This window comes from Myotis lucifugus, unplaced genomic scaffold (genome assembly GCF_000147115.1).
Source record: "Myotis lucifugus unplaced genomic scaffold, Myoluc2.0 scaffold_14, whole genome shotgun sequence".
NCBI classification, from domain to species: domain Eukaryota; kingdom Metazoa; phylum Chordata; class Mammalia; order Chiroptera; family Vespertilionidae; genus Myotis; species Myotis lucifugus.
In genome coordinates this window covers 5,152,663-5,172,635 of record NW_005871062.1, presented here as the reverse complement: position 1 = coordinate 5,172,635, position 19,973 = coordinate 5,152,663, and the positions used below count along the sequence as shown (strand labels likewise).

At 42.1% G+C, this 19,973-nt stretch overlaps 1 protein-coding gene across 1 annotated transcript in view; it reads right to left on the bottom strand.

Moving 5' to 3' along the window:
- The window catches only part of P3H2 (prolyl 3-hydroxylase 2), a 160,720-nt gene extending 141,304 nt beyond the window's left edge, over positions 1-19,416 (bottom strand). Inside the window, 4 exon segments of the mRNA XM_014452216.2 lie at positions 18,648-18,797; positions 18,799-18,838; positions 18,840-19,099; positions 19,101-19,416. Coding sequence (XP_014307702.1) covers positions 18,648-18,797; positions 18,799-18,838; positions 18,840-19,099; positions 19,101-19,124 — 474 coding nt within the window. The 5' untranslated portion in view covers positions 19,125-19,416.
- Positions 19,417-19,973: the final 557 nt, after the last annotated feature.

Sequence of the window (19,973 nt, the reverse complement as noted above, 5' to 3'; positions counted from 1 at the left end):
TTTGTTTTTTTTAACACTGAAGTCAGAGAAGAGAGATACAGTTTTTGAAGTGATGAGATCAACATATTTCTTCAGGCCACTGACACTGCTACAAAAATCTATTTCTATGATTGCAAAGGGCTTACCCATTTGGCTTTCTTCTCCAATATATTCAATATTTTATATTGTCCAAGTCTATCATTCTAGCATCTCTATATCAAACATGTTGTAGGTAAAGATTTATTAAGACTAAATTGAGGTGCAAACAATTCAATTGCTGAGAGTTTCATAGTAAAATTTAACAACTTTGTTTATCAAAAGAAATATTATGTCAAACATGAAAATATATGAAAGCCAGTAGAGACTTTCAAGGTTATATATTCTAATTACCTCATGTTATAAATGAAGATACTGAGACCAAGAAAGGGTCATCCATCATTGTAAAGCCAGAGTGAGTGACATAGTTAGAATCTGAGCCACAGTTGTCCTGGCCAGTGTGGCTCAGCTGGTTGGAGCATTGGCCCATACACCGAAGCTGTTGGTTTGATTCCCAGTCAGGACACATACCCAGGGTGCAGGTTCATCCCCAGTCAGGATGTGTAAGGGAGGCAGTCAATTGATGTTTCTCTCTCTCTCCCTCCCTCCATCCCTCCCTCTCTCTAGAAATCAACAGAAAACATGTCCTCAGATAAGGATTAAAAATAAGAAAGAATTATGGCCACAGTTTCCTAATTTCTTACCTAAATACTGTTTTCAATATATCCCACACAACTTAATGTTAGTATTCTTACATCTCTATATATAAAAGGCTAAGTGACAGACTATACGTCCATCTAACCGTCCAACTGATGCACTGGCAATTTAAAAATAAATGTTGACTCGCACATGTGCGATATTTGTCCCCATCTGACACTGGCCTCCCATTTAAATTAATTCGAAGACCGTTTCCTGTGATGCCAGCATTTGCAATGACTACTAATAAATTACAAGGACAAACTCTAGACAGAGTAGGAATATTCCTACCTGAACCCATTTTCAGACATGGTCAGTTATATGTTGCTTTCTCTGGAGTTCGAAGAGTGTGTGACGTTAAAGTTAAAGTTGTAAATACTTCATCACAAGGAAAATTAGTCAAGCACTCTGAAAGTGTTTTTACTCTTACTGTGATATACAGGGAGATATTAGAGTAAGTTTAATCAATTTATCAGTCATTGTTTTTATCAATGTTGTTTTTATATCATGTTTTTGTTTTTATATCATGTCTTTGTTGTTGTTATATCATGTTATTTATTAATCAATTTATATATTATTTTCATATACATTTTACTGATTTTCTTTCATCTCTGATACTTCTTTTATAGAGAAAGGGCGAATAGTGATATTAAAATATTTCTTCTAATTAATTTCCTTTCAATGTGCACGAATCCATGCACCGGGCCACTAGTTGACTTATAAACCTGGTAGCCCCATGAAAGAGCTCTCTTAAAAAAATGGGGGTGGAGGGGTCAATGGGGGGAGAAGGGGAGGGGGCATTTGCAATACTTTCAACAATAAAGAGCAATTTTTTTTAAAGAATGAAAAAAACAAAGCCAATTTACTTGGACTTGTAGGGTCCAGAACTGTTTTTGGAATCACCCACGAGTAGAGTTTTATAAGGCTACTGATTCGGAAAGCAAACATCTAAGGGTCTGTAGAATTTAAAGGGCCTTGTGTTATGAATGGTCAGTGACAGGGTAGGGTAGACAATGAAGAAGAAATAAACAAAGCTGTCATTCCAGCCCTCCTAAAAAATGTATGATCAAGTACACAGAACAGTGTTTTTAAATACCTAATTATGAGGAGTGTCATAGGTACAAACTTATGCTCTAGGAGCAATGACAATTCAAATTCAATGAACCTATTGAGTTAGTACCAAGAGTAGACTCAAACAGTGAAGTCAGTCAAGAATGAAGTTTAGGTCAAAGACTCACACATAATGACCTGGGACATAGGAGGTATTGATTATGGGAATGTCATATTTGTTCTGGGACAATGGGAAAAGGAGAAGGGAATCATTAATTAGGAGCATTTGTTTTTCTTATTCTAAATCCTACCTTAATTGGTTTCCCATCTATAACATAGTAGGTAAAACTATATTAAGTATCCTATTGGGAAAATGGAACAGGATGAACAACTACTCATTTATGTGTGGAATTAAATCACTGTGTTCCAGAAGGAACTCCTCTGTGGACCTATAAACAAGTGAAAGGGCAACTGGTGGCAGCTCAGTGGAAGTGCTGGGACATTTGAACCTCTGAAGCAGGAGTAGGAAAGAATACTCTTAACAGCTTGACATCCACCATGGCACAGTCCAGGTGATCTACTTAGGTTTGCATTAACGGTAGTGAAAGTTGACTAGAGATTTTTATTAGAGGTCAGAAAGGCTTTTCTGTAGCTTTGGGCAATTAAGCATTGGTATCAAAGTTAATCCAGAGCCTTAAGATCAAGTCCACTCCACTTGTATGCACCATCGTCATTATGATTTGAAGAATCTGCATGAAGACTTCTGGATGTGAACAAGATGATAAACTCATTTCTCCCCTACCTTCCCTTAGGTACACCTAAAAACACTGGACAAACTATCACAGGCAAGCACAGGAAGACTGAAAGGTGGCAAGAAGACAGCCTGGCCAGGGACCCGGCACTTGAACATAGTGGTAAATTTCCTTCTTTTTGTCTCTTGTATATATACCAGCTTGGACGCTGGAGAAGCCTGCCACCTGGAAATGCCAATGGGAGCCAACAAAAGCATGCTTCTCTAGTTAAAGGACCAGGAAATTTGGGCATAACAGGATAGAAATGGTTGTGATAACACGTGTCCTACCCCAGTCAAACACCAGGGAATAAACATGTGCTCCCTCCACCCCAACCTTGGTCAGCCTGTACGGATTTCCACTCCTCTCCTTCCCAGGAGTAGCAGCCACTCCTACCTCTCCCAAATAGAGAGCAAAGGAGGGATTTCAGAGAGAAGGGGCCAAATAAAATGATCCCTTAAATATTCTTTAGCAATATTTAATGTTAAATAGACTTAAACATGAAGTCCTGGGAAGACTCCCTAGCAACCCAATGTGCAAAGGAACACTGGCAAAAGGTTTCAGAACTGAACTATCATGTGGAATATGGTAGTCAGGTTTTCACACTGGCCTCTGAATAGCACACAATTAATTGAAGCTAATTAGAATCGCCCTGCAAACACTCTGTAAATGAAATTGGGTTTTCTGAGTATATTGTGATGTACTTGCTCAAAGAAGTACACTCACTTTCAATTCTTAAGCATGGATGTTCTGATAACTTATTTTACATTTAGTTTAAAACTCCCATTGGTACTCTGTAACCACAAGTAAATTCTTTTTAGATATTATCTCAGAGACACTTGAGTCAGAAATCAGAAGACTGATGCAGATCATACATGTGGATATTGTTACTGCTAAATATTCTGTTCCTGTGTGATCCTATGTGTGTTTTAAGGCCTTGGTATTTTTTTTCCCTCTTTCCTTTTTTGCATTATGTGAGTTACTTACAGAGAGTGTGCTGGGAACCCTGATCTAAGATTACACTAACCAGAATTAAGAAGCAGGACAGAGAGAGAACTGTATGTTTTTTTTCCAATGAAAAATTCTTTAATGATCTACCATCTGTGGACATAAGACAATTTTTCATTTTATAAGACCATGGAGTCTTATTAAGCCTGAATTGGAAAACATGTTACATGTTATCTATTTCAACATCGCTTTAATGCTTGAACACTAAATGCAACCTCCCTGTTAAGTAAGCATTTGTCTGACTCATGCTCAAAGACTTTCTTCTGGGCTTCCTTATTGTATCTGAACAGATGTCATGGTCAGGGAAGTCTTTGGGTTTGAACCCAGATCTTGCTCTCTGTAACTTCTGTTACTTGGTCCTAGCTCTTCAATTGCTTGGTGCCATTAAGATCAAGAATAACTGTCTCACCCTAGCTAATTTGTTCAGTAGTTAGAGCACCAGGCTGCAGACTAAAGGGTCGTGGGTTCAATTCTGGTCAACAGCATGTACCTCGGTTGCAGGCTCGATCCCCAGCCCCAGTCGGGGCATGTGCAGGAGGTAGCTAATCGATGTATCTCTCTCTCACATTATTGTTTCTTTCTCTCTGTCTCTCTATCTGTCCCCTCTCTTCCACGCTCTCTAAAAATCAATGGAGAAAATATCCTTGGTGAGGATTAACAAAACAAAAAAAGAATAACTGTCCCACTGCTGGTGGGAATGCAGACTGGTGTAGCCACTATGGAAAACAGTGTGGGTTTTCCTCAAAAAGTTAAAAATGGAATTCCCATTTGACCCAGTGATCCCAATTCTAGGAATATATCTTAAGAATCTTGAAACAACCATCAGAAAGAATTTACATATGTACCCCTATGTTCATAGCAGCACAATTTACAATAGCTAAGATCTGGAAACAGCCCAAGTGCCCATCAGTAGATGAATGGAAAAAAAAAAACTAGTACATTTACTCACTGGAATACTATGCAGCTGTAAAAGAGAAGGAGCAATTACCCTTTGAGACAGCATGGAAGGACCTGGAGATGATTATGCTAAGCAAAATAAGCTAGTCAGAGAAAGACAAATATCATATGATCTCACTTATATCTGGAATCTAATGAACACAATATACTGATGAATAAAATAGAACCAGAGGCATGGAAACATGCAACAGACTGAGGAATCTCAGAGGGAAGGGCTGCGAGGACGGGAAGAGATTAAGCAAAGAACTTATATGCATACTAGAGGCCCGGTGCACAAAATTCATGCACGGGGGGAGGGTCCCTCAGCCCAACCTGCGTCCTCTCACAATCCAGGACCCCTCAGGGGATGTCAGGCCTAAACCGGCAGTTGGACATCCCTCTTGCAATCCAGGACGCTGCATGCACCAGTGACCATACTTTTCATACAGGTGAAAGGCATCTTTCTGTTGTATGGGCAGCTACATTTTTTTGCCCTGATTATAAAAAGTAGTACATAACATGATCCTTCTGAGGCAGTAATACCATTTTCCCCATCTTATGGGTGGAAAAACTGAAGCAGAGAGAAGTTAAGTAACTGGCTTTGTCACACAGTTATAAGTGTCAGAATCAGAGCAGACCACAAAATGTGCAAGCCAGAATCCATGCATGTCATCGCTGCATCATCCTATTTTTTAGTGTTAGAGTAGCCTTGCCAGGTTTTAATTTTTAAGTCTAAGAGACTGTTCCCAATATATAGGGTAGGGTCCCTAGGCCTGGCTGGCAATCAGGGCCATCTGTGGGGCGACTGGCGGGTGGGATGATCGGGGAGCCCCCACGGGCATCCACCTTGGCTGGTGGCCTGACGCTACCCATTGGCCAGCCACCCCCACACCCTATTGCCTCCACCCCTGGTTGCCTCCCTCTCAGGGGGCAGACGCTCAACGCAGGAGCTTACCCCGACCGGGGCAGCTCCTGCGTTGAGCATCTGCCCCAAGTGGTGGTCAGTGCGCATCATAACGACTGGTCATTCTGCTGGTTTGGGTTGATTTGCATATTAGGGTTTTATTTATATAAGATATTGCATTGCCCATGAACATAGACAATAGGGTGGGTGAAGGCCTGGGGCGGGGTGGGAACCGGATTTGGGAGGGGTAGGGGGAAAAAGAGGAGGAGATATTTGTAATACTTTCAACAATAACAATTAAAAAATGAAATAAAAATAAATAAATAAATACCTACTTCTGATGGAATTCCAAAATGGAAAAAAAAGAGAATGCCTCCGATGATGCATTTTTTTAAAACCTCTTTTTTTGTTTAGTCTATTCATCCCTATTTCAACTGTTTCTCATCATAGTTATGTCTTGTATCTATCTGTTTGTCCTTCCTGAACATGCCCTAGTTTATCTTGTACCTCTCAAAGAACCACCAAATTAGATACCAGTGTGACCATCTTGAAAGTTTTAAAGTGATTGTTCAAAGATGAAGACTAGAATCAGGCACACTGGAAGCACTTGCTTTATTATCTCCTTTTAAACTCCTTTCATCTTCATCTATTTTGTATTCCATTATCTCATCCTTTTTTCTTTTCCATAGGTAGATTGTTGGCTCTCTGTACCAGCCCATTAAAGTATTTTAGAATCTCCCGCTGGCAGAGATAAAAAGAACTCTCATAAGCCATATGGCCCAATGTTGCCCTTTGTCCAAATGCAAATGGAGACCTCCAGGCCTGGAGAGAAAAGTTAGTGACAGACTGGGGACAGAGTCTAAATTGCTTGATTCCCAGACTCATAACCCTCTACAATTTTTTTTTTTTTTAGCTTCTCTCCCATTTGCCTGTTATACAGGAAGCCGACTCAGTTTTGGTGTTTGTGATGATGTGATGTTTGTTGATTTCCAAACCTAGACCATCTCCGATGGGTACTCAAGATCGGGGTGGGGGTAAAAGCTTACAGGGATTTAAAATTCCCAAGACGTGTTGGTCTGTGGGGAGAGATTTTATCTATTAATATGAAACAGAGAAGGTTTGGAATGTGTTTGAACAGAGTCCCATTTTTTAAAAAAGACAAAGAAGAGGCCACAATCTCATGGAAATTGTGAATTCAGAGTGTTGAGAAATGTAGTGGAGAAGAGAACAAAAGGACTTTTCTCAACACAACAAAAAAAGCAGTCCCTACTTCTCATTAAGAGGAGGATTTCTGCTTTAGCCTGAAGGTGAAAGGAGGCTGGTCAGCATGTGCTCCAAGGTATAGAGAACTGAAGGTGAAGTCCGTGACTCAAACTGACCAGGTCAAGTTCTTGTTTTGTGTGTTCCCAAGTTTTCTGTACCTACTGTATGTGTTAATATCTTCTAAGTTTATCATGATGTATTGGCCTATTCTTTTGCCTTTCATCTTCCCTCACAAGTTTGCCCTCTGCCTAGAAACCATAAGGCAAGGAACAAGTTCTTCTGTGTCAGTGCTGACCTACATGAGCCCACAATCTTTTTTTAAATTCTTACCAGAACCTTGTGAAATAGGTCTGACTATCATCCTTATTTTCCAGATAAAAAAAAAACTCAGGTCCATGTGGGTGAGCTCTTTATACCACTAATAAAAGGCAGGACTTTTATGAATATAGAACTGGGTTTTGATGTTAAAACCCAATAAGTTATTCTAATAAAGTCAGAAAATTGTTTAACACATTGTAGCTGCATGAAGTGGTGAATGTTGTATACATGACTTACTAGTAGTCTTCTCTGAGGATTTTAACGCTTCCTCTTCCTCATTTCCCATCTTATCTGTTTGCTCATTCCTCACACATGACTTAAAAAAATATTTTCCGCTTTTATCTTTACATCAACCCTGTGATTTAGGTGGTTTTAGTAATATTATTTTATTATTATCTATCTTTTCCCAGAGATAGAGATTGAGTCAGAAAGACAGTAGGGAACTTGGCACACAGTAAAAGGGCAGGTCAAACCACACCTAGGGTTTCAATAAAACCTGAAATGGCATATGATGGCATTTCCCTTAGCAAGTATAAAAAGTCACTAAAACAACAATTCACTCAGACTTAGCTTTGTTTTGAAGTGGTATGGCTTTTTTAAAAATATATTTTATTGATTTTTTACAGAGAGGAAGGGAGAGGGATAGAGAGCCAGAAACATCGATGAGAGAGAAACATCGATCAGCTGCCTCCTGCACACCCCCCACTGAGGATGTGCCCGCAACCAAGGTACATGCCCTTGACTGGAATCGAACCCGGGACTCCTCAGTCCGCAGGCCGATGCTCTATCCACTGAGCCAAACCGGTCAGGGCTGAAGTGGTATGTTTTATAACTATAATTAAAGTAAAATTCCTTGAAGATGTCATTTCATATAGTACCATATATCAATTTTTCAAGCCTCAGAATAGTATATATTATTTTTAAAAATATGATCAATTAGATCTATCCTGAAAACACCCTATACTCCAGATTAAATTAATTCTCCAAATTCTCCATTATGTCTACTTCAATGTATTTTCTTTCTTAGTCCTTTTTTCCTATCTAAAAGTTAAAAATTACCAGTGTTTTTTCTAAATGGAATTTCTCATATACCTTAAATCTTATGTCCTTCCCATACCTAACTCCATTGCTTTGAAACAAAACATCCCTAAACTGCCACCACATAATCTGTAACAGTCTGCATGTTTGCATCCCTGCAAAAATTCATATGTTGAAACCTAGCCTCCAAGCTGATGGTATTAGGAGGCAGGGCCTTCAGGAGGTCATTAGGTCATGGAGGCAGAGCCCTCATGAATGCAATTAGTGCCCTTATAAAAGAGGCCCCAGAAAGCTTCTGGCCCCTCCCGTCATGTGTGGTTAAAGGGAAAAGATGGCTATCTTGGAAACAGGGCTCTCAGCAGTTGGTCTTCCTGCCACTAGAAATATGAGAAATAAATGTTTGGTGTTTAAAAGCTACCCAGTCTATGAGTATTCTGTCTTAGAAGCCTCAACAGACCGAGACTTCCTCTGACTCTCTCTCTCTCCACCTCTACGTCATTCTCCTTTCCTCTGGCCTCTCTTACTTCCTCCACTGTCCAGACTTCTACAGGTTGGCATTTCGGGTTTCAGTCAAGCTGCTTTCCCTGGATATAAGTGATACAGAGCTAACCCCAAGAAAACTAAGAGTTGCCGTAGATTACTTTTAAATGTTGGCTCTGCGTACTTCCCAAGTAGAATGAGAAATACATTAATTCTGGAGTTTGGAGTTCACGACTGAAGGTGCTAGCTTGTGTTGCTGAAGCAGTCTGTCCTGTCCTGTTCAGACAGTAAGTAGAGGGAAGCCAGAGCCTCTGGTCTTTCCCGCAAGCTGGATGCGTGCAGCCACAGGGGAGCACCAGCTATGGGATATGAGCCCAGTGATTTGCATCTTGGGGAAAGCGGTTCTATTTCCAATGGATTTCCCCTCATGAAAAATCTCAAGTTGTAGCCAAACTTTCTCATAAATATCATGATTCACCAGTGGGCACCCTGCCATCCAGCAAAAAAAATTGATTATGTACTTGTCTAACCTTAATGTCCAGTTAGCTTCAGTGTGGCTAAATGTCTCAATCAGTGGATCTCTGTAGATTGATTTTCACCCCCAGAGACATTTGCAATGTATATGAAGGCATCTTTTTTTGTTGCCACAGCTTGGAGTAGGGTGGAGTATGCTGATACTGCTGTCCTGTAGGTAATGGCCAGATGCAAACCATCCTAAAATTCTCAGAACAGTCCACCGCAACAAAGAATTATTCATCTCAAATGTCAATAAGCCAAGCTTGAGAAACTCCAGCTTAAATGCCTACTGACCTGAGATCTGTAGACACCACTGTATAACTGAGCCCTTAGTCATCCTATAGAAATAATGACTGACTATGAAAGTCTCTGTCCCTGGTGGTTGTGTGAGAATCAAATGCTGATTGTTGATACTGGATTCAATCTAAAAAATGTTATTAAGAAATAGCTCTTGCTTCAGTGGGGAAATTATCAGTATGGTGTTCTGGATTACTCTTTGATACTATAATTTGAGATCATTTTCAAAAACAGCCAAATTTGGTTTTAAGGTAATTTCATTGTTTCTGTAGTCCTAATTATGTGTTGATTTCTTCATGCAAGCCTATTGATATTGGCAGAGTGCAAGCTAAAAATCTAACATTCACGCAAGAATAAATCAAAATTGGCTCAATTAACTTTCTTATGATTCAGGGTTTGTTAACAGCTTCTCTGTTTTGTTTTGGATTTATTTATTTGATTATATCTTTTGCCTTCTTACATTGCCATCCAGAGCTCCAGTATAATTACACTGCAATCTTCAGCAGGGTCCCATTACTTGCACAAAAGTTGAATCCATTATCTGCAGATAATGAATTCCAGCAGGATCATTACGATAGCCCTGAACTTTTGGAAAACCTGCCATCTTGGACCTCCCTCTCTCTGGTTCTTATTCCTTCATTTCCCTTCCAAAGGAGATTCTTTGCCTCATTCATTTTCATTAGGTTTATTAGGGAACAGCACTGACCAGGTTCCCATTTCTGAGTTTTTTCCAGAAGTGGGCAGAAGAGCCCTGCAAGGAATAACATCACATAAGGAGATGGTAGCTTTTGTTTTCTAGATCTATTCCAGTTAGCAAATAATGTCAGGGACAGGCTCTGTGTTTTAATTTTGTTGAGTTTATGTGTTCAGTGTGGGTCTTTCAATAGTGGTCATCAGCAGTGTTACAGAGGTGGGACTCAGGGTTCTTGAATTCTAATCTTGGTTCTTGCATTAAATGGCTGGATAAATATGGACAACATGATTCGTTTTGGGATTTATTATTCCATCTGAAAATGGGATGGTTGGAACACTAATGTTCCATGAATGTGGCAGAGAGCAGTTGCAGAAATATGGGGAGCTGTGAAGGAAGGGTAACAACTTCTCCAACATATGCCTAAGTTTTACACAAGGCATATGAGGAAAAGGGACACGAAAAGTTTCAAAGAAATCGATGCCTATGTCTGTGTATCAAATTAAATAAGAAGCTCTATGCCCTTCATTGTATTATATTCAAGTCTCTTCCCTGCAAGTCTCTTCCCTCTAATTGTTCCCCTCAACTCTCTCTCTCGCCATGTAGGTCACCAATAGGATAAGGAATGTGGAAGGAAAGGGAGAAAGTCAGAAATAAACATAGAAAACTAAGTAAAGCAGAAAGGAGTTTAGTCAAGTGAAATCGGCTTCTTCCAACAACAGTCTGTTGCTCTCGGAAGTTCTAAAAACTGAAAATCATACACAAGCACTAACTCATGCCACTCAGAAGTCTGAAGCCGAAGCATTTTTTTTTTAAAGATGTGTCTAGGCCATTTGGCAAAGGAGGTCCAGGTCTCATGAAAATTACATAGCTAGAAAGTCAGAGAACAGGAAAAGAGGGATAAATGAAAGGAAAGAAAATGAATTATAGAATAAGAGCTGAATGGAAAAAAAGACAGGAGAAATTATTTTTCCCAGTGAGAAATGCAAAATTTTCCACCAGACAACGGTGACTCTTGGCTGAGTGGCCGATGCATCATGTGAATGAAAATGTAGGGTGGGCGGGGCAGTGCAGGAAGATCTGTCTTGTGCCTGCCCGGTCTCTGAAGCAAAAGGTTCACTGCAGTCCCAGCTGCACCACTGGTTCACCACGCTGCCCCTTTACAGCGTCTGCCGGGGCCATTTACATAGAGGCAGCCATGACCATGACATAGAGTCTGGAAAGAGCACTGGACCTTACGTTAGGATATCTGCATTCTGGACCCAGCTCTCCTTGCTGACCCGCCTTGATTTGTCATGGAACCTCTGAAGCCAGTGTTATTAGTTATTAAGTGACAGGGACAGCGTCCTTCATGATCTCTGAGAGTCTTTCAAGCTGTAGCATTTTTTATAGGTGCAAAAATAACTACTCCAAACCCTTGCTAGACCACATTTCTTGAGCAAATATGGTACTTATCCCTCTCTCACCCCTCTTTCACTGCCCAAAAGTAATTCTTTTACCTGCAGAGAGAGAGAGAGTTGAACAAGATGGTCTCTTGGAGTCCCTTCCAGTCCCAAGATCTGTGATTCTAAGAAATCCACAGTTTACTGAATGCCTTAGCAATACAAAAGAACCATTATTATACCAAATCGGAGGAGTTTTCATTTTAAGTGAACCCACCCACCTTTCAGAATTTCTCAAGTCCCACCCATAAAACTGACATTTTATCAAACATTCCCAAAAGAATTCCACAGGCTATCCTTTTGGAGTTTATCAGTGAACAAATTATATTAGTGACAGAATATACTTGATTCTCAAAGATGGGATCTGTGAAGAGAGACAAGCAGTCTATTACTTTCTGTTATTAAAACCTGTAAAGGAATCCCTGATTCACCAGGCTGAGATAGGAGAAAACTAATCAGCAGTTGCTACCGTCATTTAATTGAATTTTAAACCTCTGTGGCACTATTTGTAATTGCAATAAAGAGCTGCCTGGGCCTTCAAATGGACAACCCCCATGAGGGGACAACTGGGATTCTAACTCCTTAGCACACAGGACCTAAGAACTGGCTAGACAAAAAAAAAAAAAAAAGAAAAAAAAAATCACCCAGGCTTCCTTCCTAAGGAGTGGGACAGAGGATGGTGACTCGGGAATTTAGAACAGCTATTTTTAAGACATAAAATTAACCTCCAATTTGAAATAACTGGGGGAATAAAAGGCACAAAGTCTACATGTAGGTAAAAAGAAACTTAACTACGGGGTTTGGGAAAGGTTTTTATTCTAAACCAACAGTATGTATATCATGCAGGTGTGGCCTAAGGTTTCCAACTTTGTTGTTGTTAAGGTATTCACCTAGAACAGTGGTTCACAACCTTCTGGCCCTTTAAATACAGTTTCTCATGTTGTGACCCAACCATAAAATTATTTTCGTTGCTACTTCATAACTGTAATGTTGCTACTGTTATGAATCGTAATGTAAATATCTGATATGCAGGATGGTCTTAGGCAACCCCTGTGAAAGGGTCGTTCGACCACCAAAGGGGTCGCCACCCACAGGTTGAGAACCACTGACCTAGAAAGAGAAAGAAGTTCATAAAGCAGAATAAAAGTGAGAAAATTCCTTGAACTTACTTTTTTTCTTTTCTAGCAACCACTCATAAGATAGATGGCGGTCAATAAAAGGGGGGTTTAGAGAGATCACTCTATGAGGGAGATAACATTGCCTACGTTAATTACATTTTCTTTCTGTGCCCCTTTAATTATGAGGAAAATACAAAGGTCAAATAGTAGAAAGCACCAACTCAGAAACAATGTATGCAGGAGCAGGCTTGTTTTAAGTAAAAAAAATAAAAAGCACCCTAACCAGTTTGGCTCAGTGGATAGAGCGTCGGCCTGCGGACTGAAGGGTCCCAGGTTTGATTCCGGTCAAGGGCATGTACCTTGGTTGCGGGCACATCCCCAGTGGGGAGTGTGCAGGAGGCAGCTGATCAATGTTTCTAACTCTCTATCCCTCTCCCTTCCTCTCTGTAAAAAATCTATAAAATATATATTTAAAAAAAATAAATAAATAAAAAGCACTAGGTTTGCTTGTTTTTTCTTAAATGGCTGAAATAGCAGGAGAAAAAGAGATACCATTCAAGTTTCCAGATTATAAAGCACACAGATGAGAAATAAATACATAAATAAATGAAAGGCTCTCTCTGCATTTGTTTAAATTCAACAAATGTACATAAAGCAAGCACAATGTGTCAAGGATTTTCTGAAGCACGGTCTTAGGTAATAAGAATTAAATGAGTGGTGGGGGTGGGAGGTGGGATGGAGAGGGAGGGAAAGGAGATTTGCAACACTAGCCAGAACCTGCAAGTAGAAGGGTGTCAAGTCAAACAATCCATAGTCCTTCTGTAACTTTCTCCCCCAACCAACCAGCCAGGAAACCAAGTAACTTGTGTGGGGCAACCTGGGCCGCCACACTGCAATCTTTCTCAACAATATTTCATGCAGGAGGAATCAAGCTACTATTTATTCAGCAAATGTATACTGAGCATTAACTGCTTTTGCCCCTGGATTAGGTATCTGGGGGGATACAGATGCTGAGGACCCAACGCCAACCTATTGTCTCCAAATGTCTCATTTTAAATTACATGTTTAATTCCCAGATGATTAAGAATAATCATCTATCTAATAATCACGCGGATCTGAAAACTCCAATTTTAGGAGATATAACAATGAGTAAGAGAATTCTTAATCTCAAGGAGCTCACGAAGTGATAGGCAAATATATGAATTTCCCAAAACATGGTTGAAAGTGAAACATGATATGCGAGGAACACATTCTTCGCTGTGGCTGGACATTTAGAGGAGGGAGGAATGATGGATTGTTGGGAGTTGCAGAGAGAGTGAAACAGGACCTCACCCAAATAGGTACATTTGTGGTAGTCGAGTTACCATTTCAACGCGTAGAGAAGGAAACATCTACTATTAGAATTAATAATAAGCAGAACATGGCTCCAGTGTTCAGAGAGAAACAGACCTTGTCCTGGGCGCTTTACATAAACCTCCTCTGAAACGCAATCCAAACAGTCAGGTACATCCTATTGTTTCCCCATTTTGCAGACGGGGCAAGTGAAGCTCAGAAATTTTATAAAATGTGCTCGCTGTCACACAGCTAGAGATTGAGGAGCTGAAGTTCAATCTCAGGACTATCCCATTCCAGAGCCTACATGCCTCCCAAAGAAGAATAAACAAAGCCCAGATGTGCAAAAGTGTGAGACACATAAGACCAGGCATCTATTGTTCCCTCTGGCTGGAGGGTGGCAGAGTGGGGGAGACAGGGCTGGTAGAGTTAAGGGGGAGCCAAACTAAATGCTGTATTAAACGAGGTGGGCTATAAACGGAAGCAAGGGGAAACCACTGAAGGTTTCCCACAGAATACTGTGATAAAAGCTTTATTTTAGGGTTTAGGCTCTGAATCATGAGTTATATCATACAATCAGAAATAATAAAAATCAAAAGTTTGAATAGTCTTTCCCTGGCTAAGAACCAGGTGGAACTGTTGTCTAATAGCTGTTCAGATGAACATGCCAGGTCTTAAGGAAGATTCTACAGAGCAGGCCTTCAGATAAATGCACTGCGTGTCTGGTATCCTGCAGGACAAGGATCAGCTCATCCCTGGAGCTGTCCAAATCTGGCAGAAGGATAGCCCTGGAGACTACAGCATTCCCTGGGACCTGAAGCGGCCCCAAGGGGCAGTGGGCACAGCACAAGCCTGGGCATCAGTTATTGTCAGAGCTCAGACTCCTGAATTCTAGTCCTATGCTCATTTCACCAAATTAAATCAGGTAACACTGGGCAAGCCTCTTTCACTCTCTGAGTCTCCCTCTCCTTGTCAGGGAAATGTGAAATTGATCTGGACGGGTCTCAGATTTCACAAAATTTAATTCTTCCCTTCCATCTATAAAAGATCTGCTTCCATCTATGCCTCACTTCCTGGGATTTGGGGGTGGGAGGAGCAGCATCTCCCAAGAGCTTCCACAGTTTGTAAAGCCCTAGCGAGAATAACTGTACTTCCTTATCCCTAGGAAGCCCACTAGTTCTGACTCTATTATAGATTTGCCATTCTCAAATCCTGGCTGCAGTGTCCTTACTGAAATCAATCTGGCCCAAGATTATCTTTTTTCAAGTGCAAACTGGATCACTGATCAAAAGTAATCCAACAACAACATGACCATATCCAAGCACATGCAAGGAACTCCTCATTGTATCATCAGGGAATGAACTTTAGGATCCATGCCTGTCAGGATATTCCCTTATTATTTGAGATTTTTGTTTTACTCTCAAAAGATTGTGTGTGTGTGTGTGTGCGTGTGTGTGTGTGTGTGTGTGTGTGTGAAATTCCAAATTCCTTGGAAGCCAAGCAAAGGCTTAAAACTGTGGAGGGAGGGGAGAGAACCGTGATGCATCTTATTCGACGTTCACACAAAACATTCTTGCAAATTCCAACCATCAAAAATAAATTACAAAGAGATGATCAATGACATGGATCCAAGAAGACTTGCCTATAGGAGAAGGGGTGAATATGGAGAAGATATAAGATTTGTTCTGCTCTCAGAAACATTGCTGGTCATTTTTTTTCGTTGCTTCACATATTTTTAAAAGAACTTTTAAACTTCATGGGTTCATCAGACCACACTTAGTAGTTCATCCATGGAGGTGCCCATGAATGACTAACTCCTGTAATCAATTCACTGCAACAATGTGACACATGTTAAACCTATTGGTGTCACCTTCTTTGACCTCCAGCCATGGGACAGGAGCAGGAGAATGACATAAATGCTAACGTTTACAGTGAAGCAAGCTTAATTACAGGACCAAAGAAACACATTTTGTTACCTCATGGATATTTATTTTTATAGGACCTGAGAAAAGAAAATCTGCCCAAGATGTGTGACAGAGCTCTCAGCAGGTCTGCCAAGCTCACATCTGTGACTCCTGGGAAGAGTATATTACAGGGGACCACCCACACTCTGCCCTGGGAACTAGCTTATATATCTTCAGCTGTCAGGCACTCAAGGTCCCCTCTCCGCTTACCATTGACTGATTTTTGTAAGACCACCAAAACTGTTCACTTATTCAAAAGAAATCAGACTTACATGCCTTCGCAAATCTATCAGGAGGCACAAGTAAATAGAAGACAAATCCTGGAAAGGATTCAGGCTCTCTCCTTATTTCTTGTCCAAGATCATATAGTGAAGTCCAGCATCTTAGCCACAACACTGGGAGTTAAGAGTTTGCCCTGACCGGTTTGGTTCAGTGGATAGAGTGTTGGCCTGCAGACTGAGGGGTCCAGGGTTCGATTCCAGTCAAGGGCATGTACCTTGGTTGCAGGCACATCCCCAGTAGGGGGTGTGCAGGAAGCAACTGATCGATGTTTCTCTCTCATCGATGTTTCTAACTCTCTATCCCTCTCCCTTCCTCTCTGTAAAAAATCAATACAATATTTTTTAAAAAAAGAGTTTGCCCATGTTGTGATTTCCTGAACTCCACCCATATCTGCAAATTTCCTGAAAGCTTGAGGGGAGAGACCTTGAGGGAGGAGCTGTTAAACGCACCTGGATATCTGCACATAATGTGTATTTCACCACCCCAGAAATGTAGCCTGGTACACTGGTGGACATGAACTGCCACTTCAACAGCTGTAGAAGAGACATTGATATATTGACATAGAAAGGCGGAAAGTTAAGAGCAACATGAGTGAGAGTGGGAGTGAGGTTGAGGACCACAAGCTAAGTGCTCTCTGCTGAAGCATCCAGCTAGATCTTCAACATTGTGGATATGGGGAAAATGTTAATACTAGTATATATCGCATATACCTCCTGACACTAAGTTCAGGCAAGTTGAATACACAAAAATAAAAAACAGAACGAGAGCACTGGGCATCTGATAATGTATAATCCAGTCTAACATTTACCTCCAGAAATTGGAAGCCTTAGTGAGATTGCCTCAAAAAGATTTCACCTCTCCAAGCATTCCTTCTCTTTAACCTTTGATCTTAAACTTTTGTAGATGCGGGGGAGAAGAGAGAGAAATTCATTTCAGAGCAAACCTACTTTTATCTCTACTGTTTTCAGAATGCTTTTTTTAAACTTCAGAGAAAAGTTACAGACTAGCGTGTAGGAGGGATGAAGGAGTGGAAACAGCAGAGAAATGGGTGTGGAGCTACACCAAGAAATGAAGTGAGAGGAACCTTATGCTAGACCCAGCTCTGACAACGTCTCAAGGATTAGTGCTTAGTGGGGACTTTAAACATCATCTTATCAGCACAGTCCTTTTTGAGAGAGAGAGGCTGATTGCAACAGAGCTAATGACTTGCCCAGCTTCATTTAGTGTTGGTTACAGAGCTCATGCCACCAGATACCTGAATCCACAAACACATGACAGAAACATTGAAGGATTACTATGGCCTTGTAGTACAGTTTGATATCAGGTAGTGTGATTTCTCCAACTTTGTTCTTCTTTCTCAAGATTGCTGTGGCTTTTTGGGGTCCTTTGTGGTTCCATATAAAATTTTGGAATATTTGTTCTAATTCTGTGAAATATTCCATTTGGTATCTTCATAAGAATTGTGTTGAATCTATTGATTGCTTTGGGCAGTATGGACATTTTAATAATTTTAATTCTTCCTATCCATGAGCATGGTATATGTTTCCACTTATTTGTATCTTTTTCGATTTCTTTCTCTAGTGTCTTATAATTTTCTGAGTACATACATCCTTGTTTAAATTTATTCCAAGGTATATTTTATGCAATTGTAAGTGGAATTTTTTTTGTTTGTTTCCCTTTCTGATAGTTGATTATTGGCATATATATAAAAAAATGCAACTGATTTCTGGGTATGTATTTTGTGTCCTGCCACTCTACTGAATTCATTTATCAGTTCTGGTCGTTTTTTGATGGAATCTTTAGGGTTCTCTATATAAGGCTCTGGTACATTTACACAATGGAATACTACTCAGCCATAAAAAAAGAAGGAAATCTTACCTTTTGCAACATGGATAGACATGAAGAGTATTATGATAAGTGAAATAAGCCAGTCAGAAAAAAGACAAGTACCATATGATTTCACTTATATGTGGAATGTAATGAACAAAATAACTAACAAACAAAACAGAAACAGGCTCACAGATACAGAGAACAAATTGACAGCTGTGGGAAGGGAGGGGGGTTGGGAAGCCAGGTGAAAAAGGTGATGGGATTAAGCAAAAACAAAACAAAAAACCTCATAGACACAGACAACAGTATAGTGATTACCAGAAGGAAAAGGGGGTGGGGGTGGTGGAAGAGGGTAAAAGGGGATAAATGGTGGCCAAACGAGATCATCTGACTTTGGATGGTGAACACACACACACACACACACACACACACACACACACACTATATATATATATTATAGATAGACCCAGCCCCAATACTACAATTCTATACTATTATAGAATTGTACACCTGCACCTATATAATCTGATTAACCAACGTCACCCCAGTAAAGTCAATACATTTTTTTTAAAAAGACGAAACTTTAAAAGACACCCAATCTGGCAAGAAAACAACAGCGGGAAGGACTCAGGAGAGCACCTGGAGCCACAGGGAGCTCAGGTGTGCGGCTGGGTACCTTGATGTAGGCTCGCTGCAGGTAGTTGTAGGGCACTCGGCGCTGGAAGTCGCTGCGCACATCCTCGCTGACCTGGTGGCGGGACGCGGGGCCCCCGAGGCGCTGGGTCTCGCAGCGGCTGTAGCAGCGGGCCCGCTCCAGCACCGCGCGGGAAGAAGGGCAGCTCTGCCCCCGGCCCCGGCGCCGGGGGGCGCGAGCGGGCGGCGCGCGGCGCAGTGGCGGGCACAACGCGCGCGGATCTGCCGCAGGCGCCGGTGGCTGCGCAGCGCCGCTTCCAAGTCGCGCACGGCCAGCTCGTAGTCCCCGCTGTAGTAGGCGGCCACGCCGCTGGCATAGAGCAGGTCGTAGGGCTGCAGAGGGCCCTGGCTCGGGCTCCAGCTCCGGGCGCGACTATCCGGGGGGCCGCCCCACAGCGGCGGCGGTAGCAGCGGTAGCAGCAGCAGCGGCGGCAGCAGCGCCCCAGATGCGCTCCCGCATCCTCCGCCTCGGAGAGACGCGGGACGGCCGCGCTCTCCAGACCGCTCCTGCACCTGGCGTCGGTGCCCCTTCTCCCACCGCCGAGGGCGAGAGCACCTGCCCCGCCGCGATCTGACTGCCCTGCGAGCCCCAGGTGACCGGTGACCGCCGGCACTCGGAGGACTGAGAGGCGGAGGCCGGTCGGCCGGCAGCTCTTAAAGGGACGCCCACAGCTCACACGCTCCTCCTGCTGCCCGATCCTCCACGAGCCTCCCGCCGGAGCTCAGCGCGCGCCCTGCCGGCTCCGGGAGGGCTGCAGCCAGAGGGATGCCAAGGGCTGCACACCCAAGTGCCAGCCAGAGAGCAGAGCCAGTGCCGCTTGAGGGCAACCTGGGCGGGTGAAGCTCTACACGTGGTTCCCCTTCTAGACTGCAGAATGGCTAGGATCACTCCTTTTTTGGAGAGGAAGAAATCCGGCTCAGGGAGGTGACGGTTCTAGTCATTTTCTGGAGTTTATACCTGACTTCACCGTTTACAGAGGCCTTCACCTTCACAGGAAGCACGGATGCTCCATCGCAGGCTGTGTGGGAAGCACCGGAGGGCCATCTGGCCCAGTTGAGGGGGCTTGACAAGAGCGATCGGTCCTAGTATAGACCTGTGAAAGAGCAGAGGAAAACTTCACCCCTGGGTCTTGGGATTCAAAGCTTAGAGTTCCTTCCCTTAGGGAGGGTCCCTCCCTTTCTTCTCACCCCACTGTGTGTGGGTCTGTGTGTTGGAGCAGGAGGAGGGGCCAAGGAGGGGCAATCAAGAGTCTGCCTTTCTGTGCAGAAGGTGGTATTACAGGACACAGAGAACTCGGAGGAAGGAGCA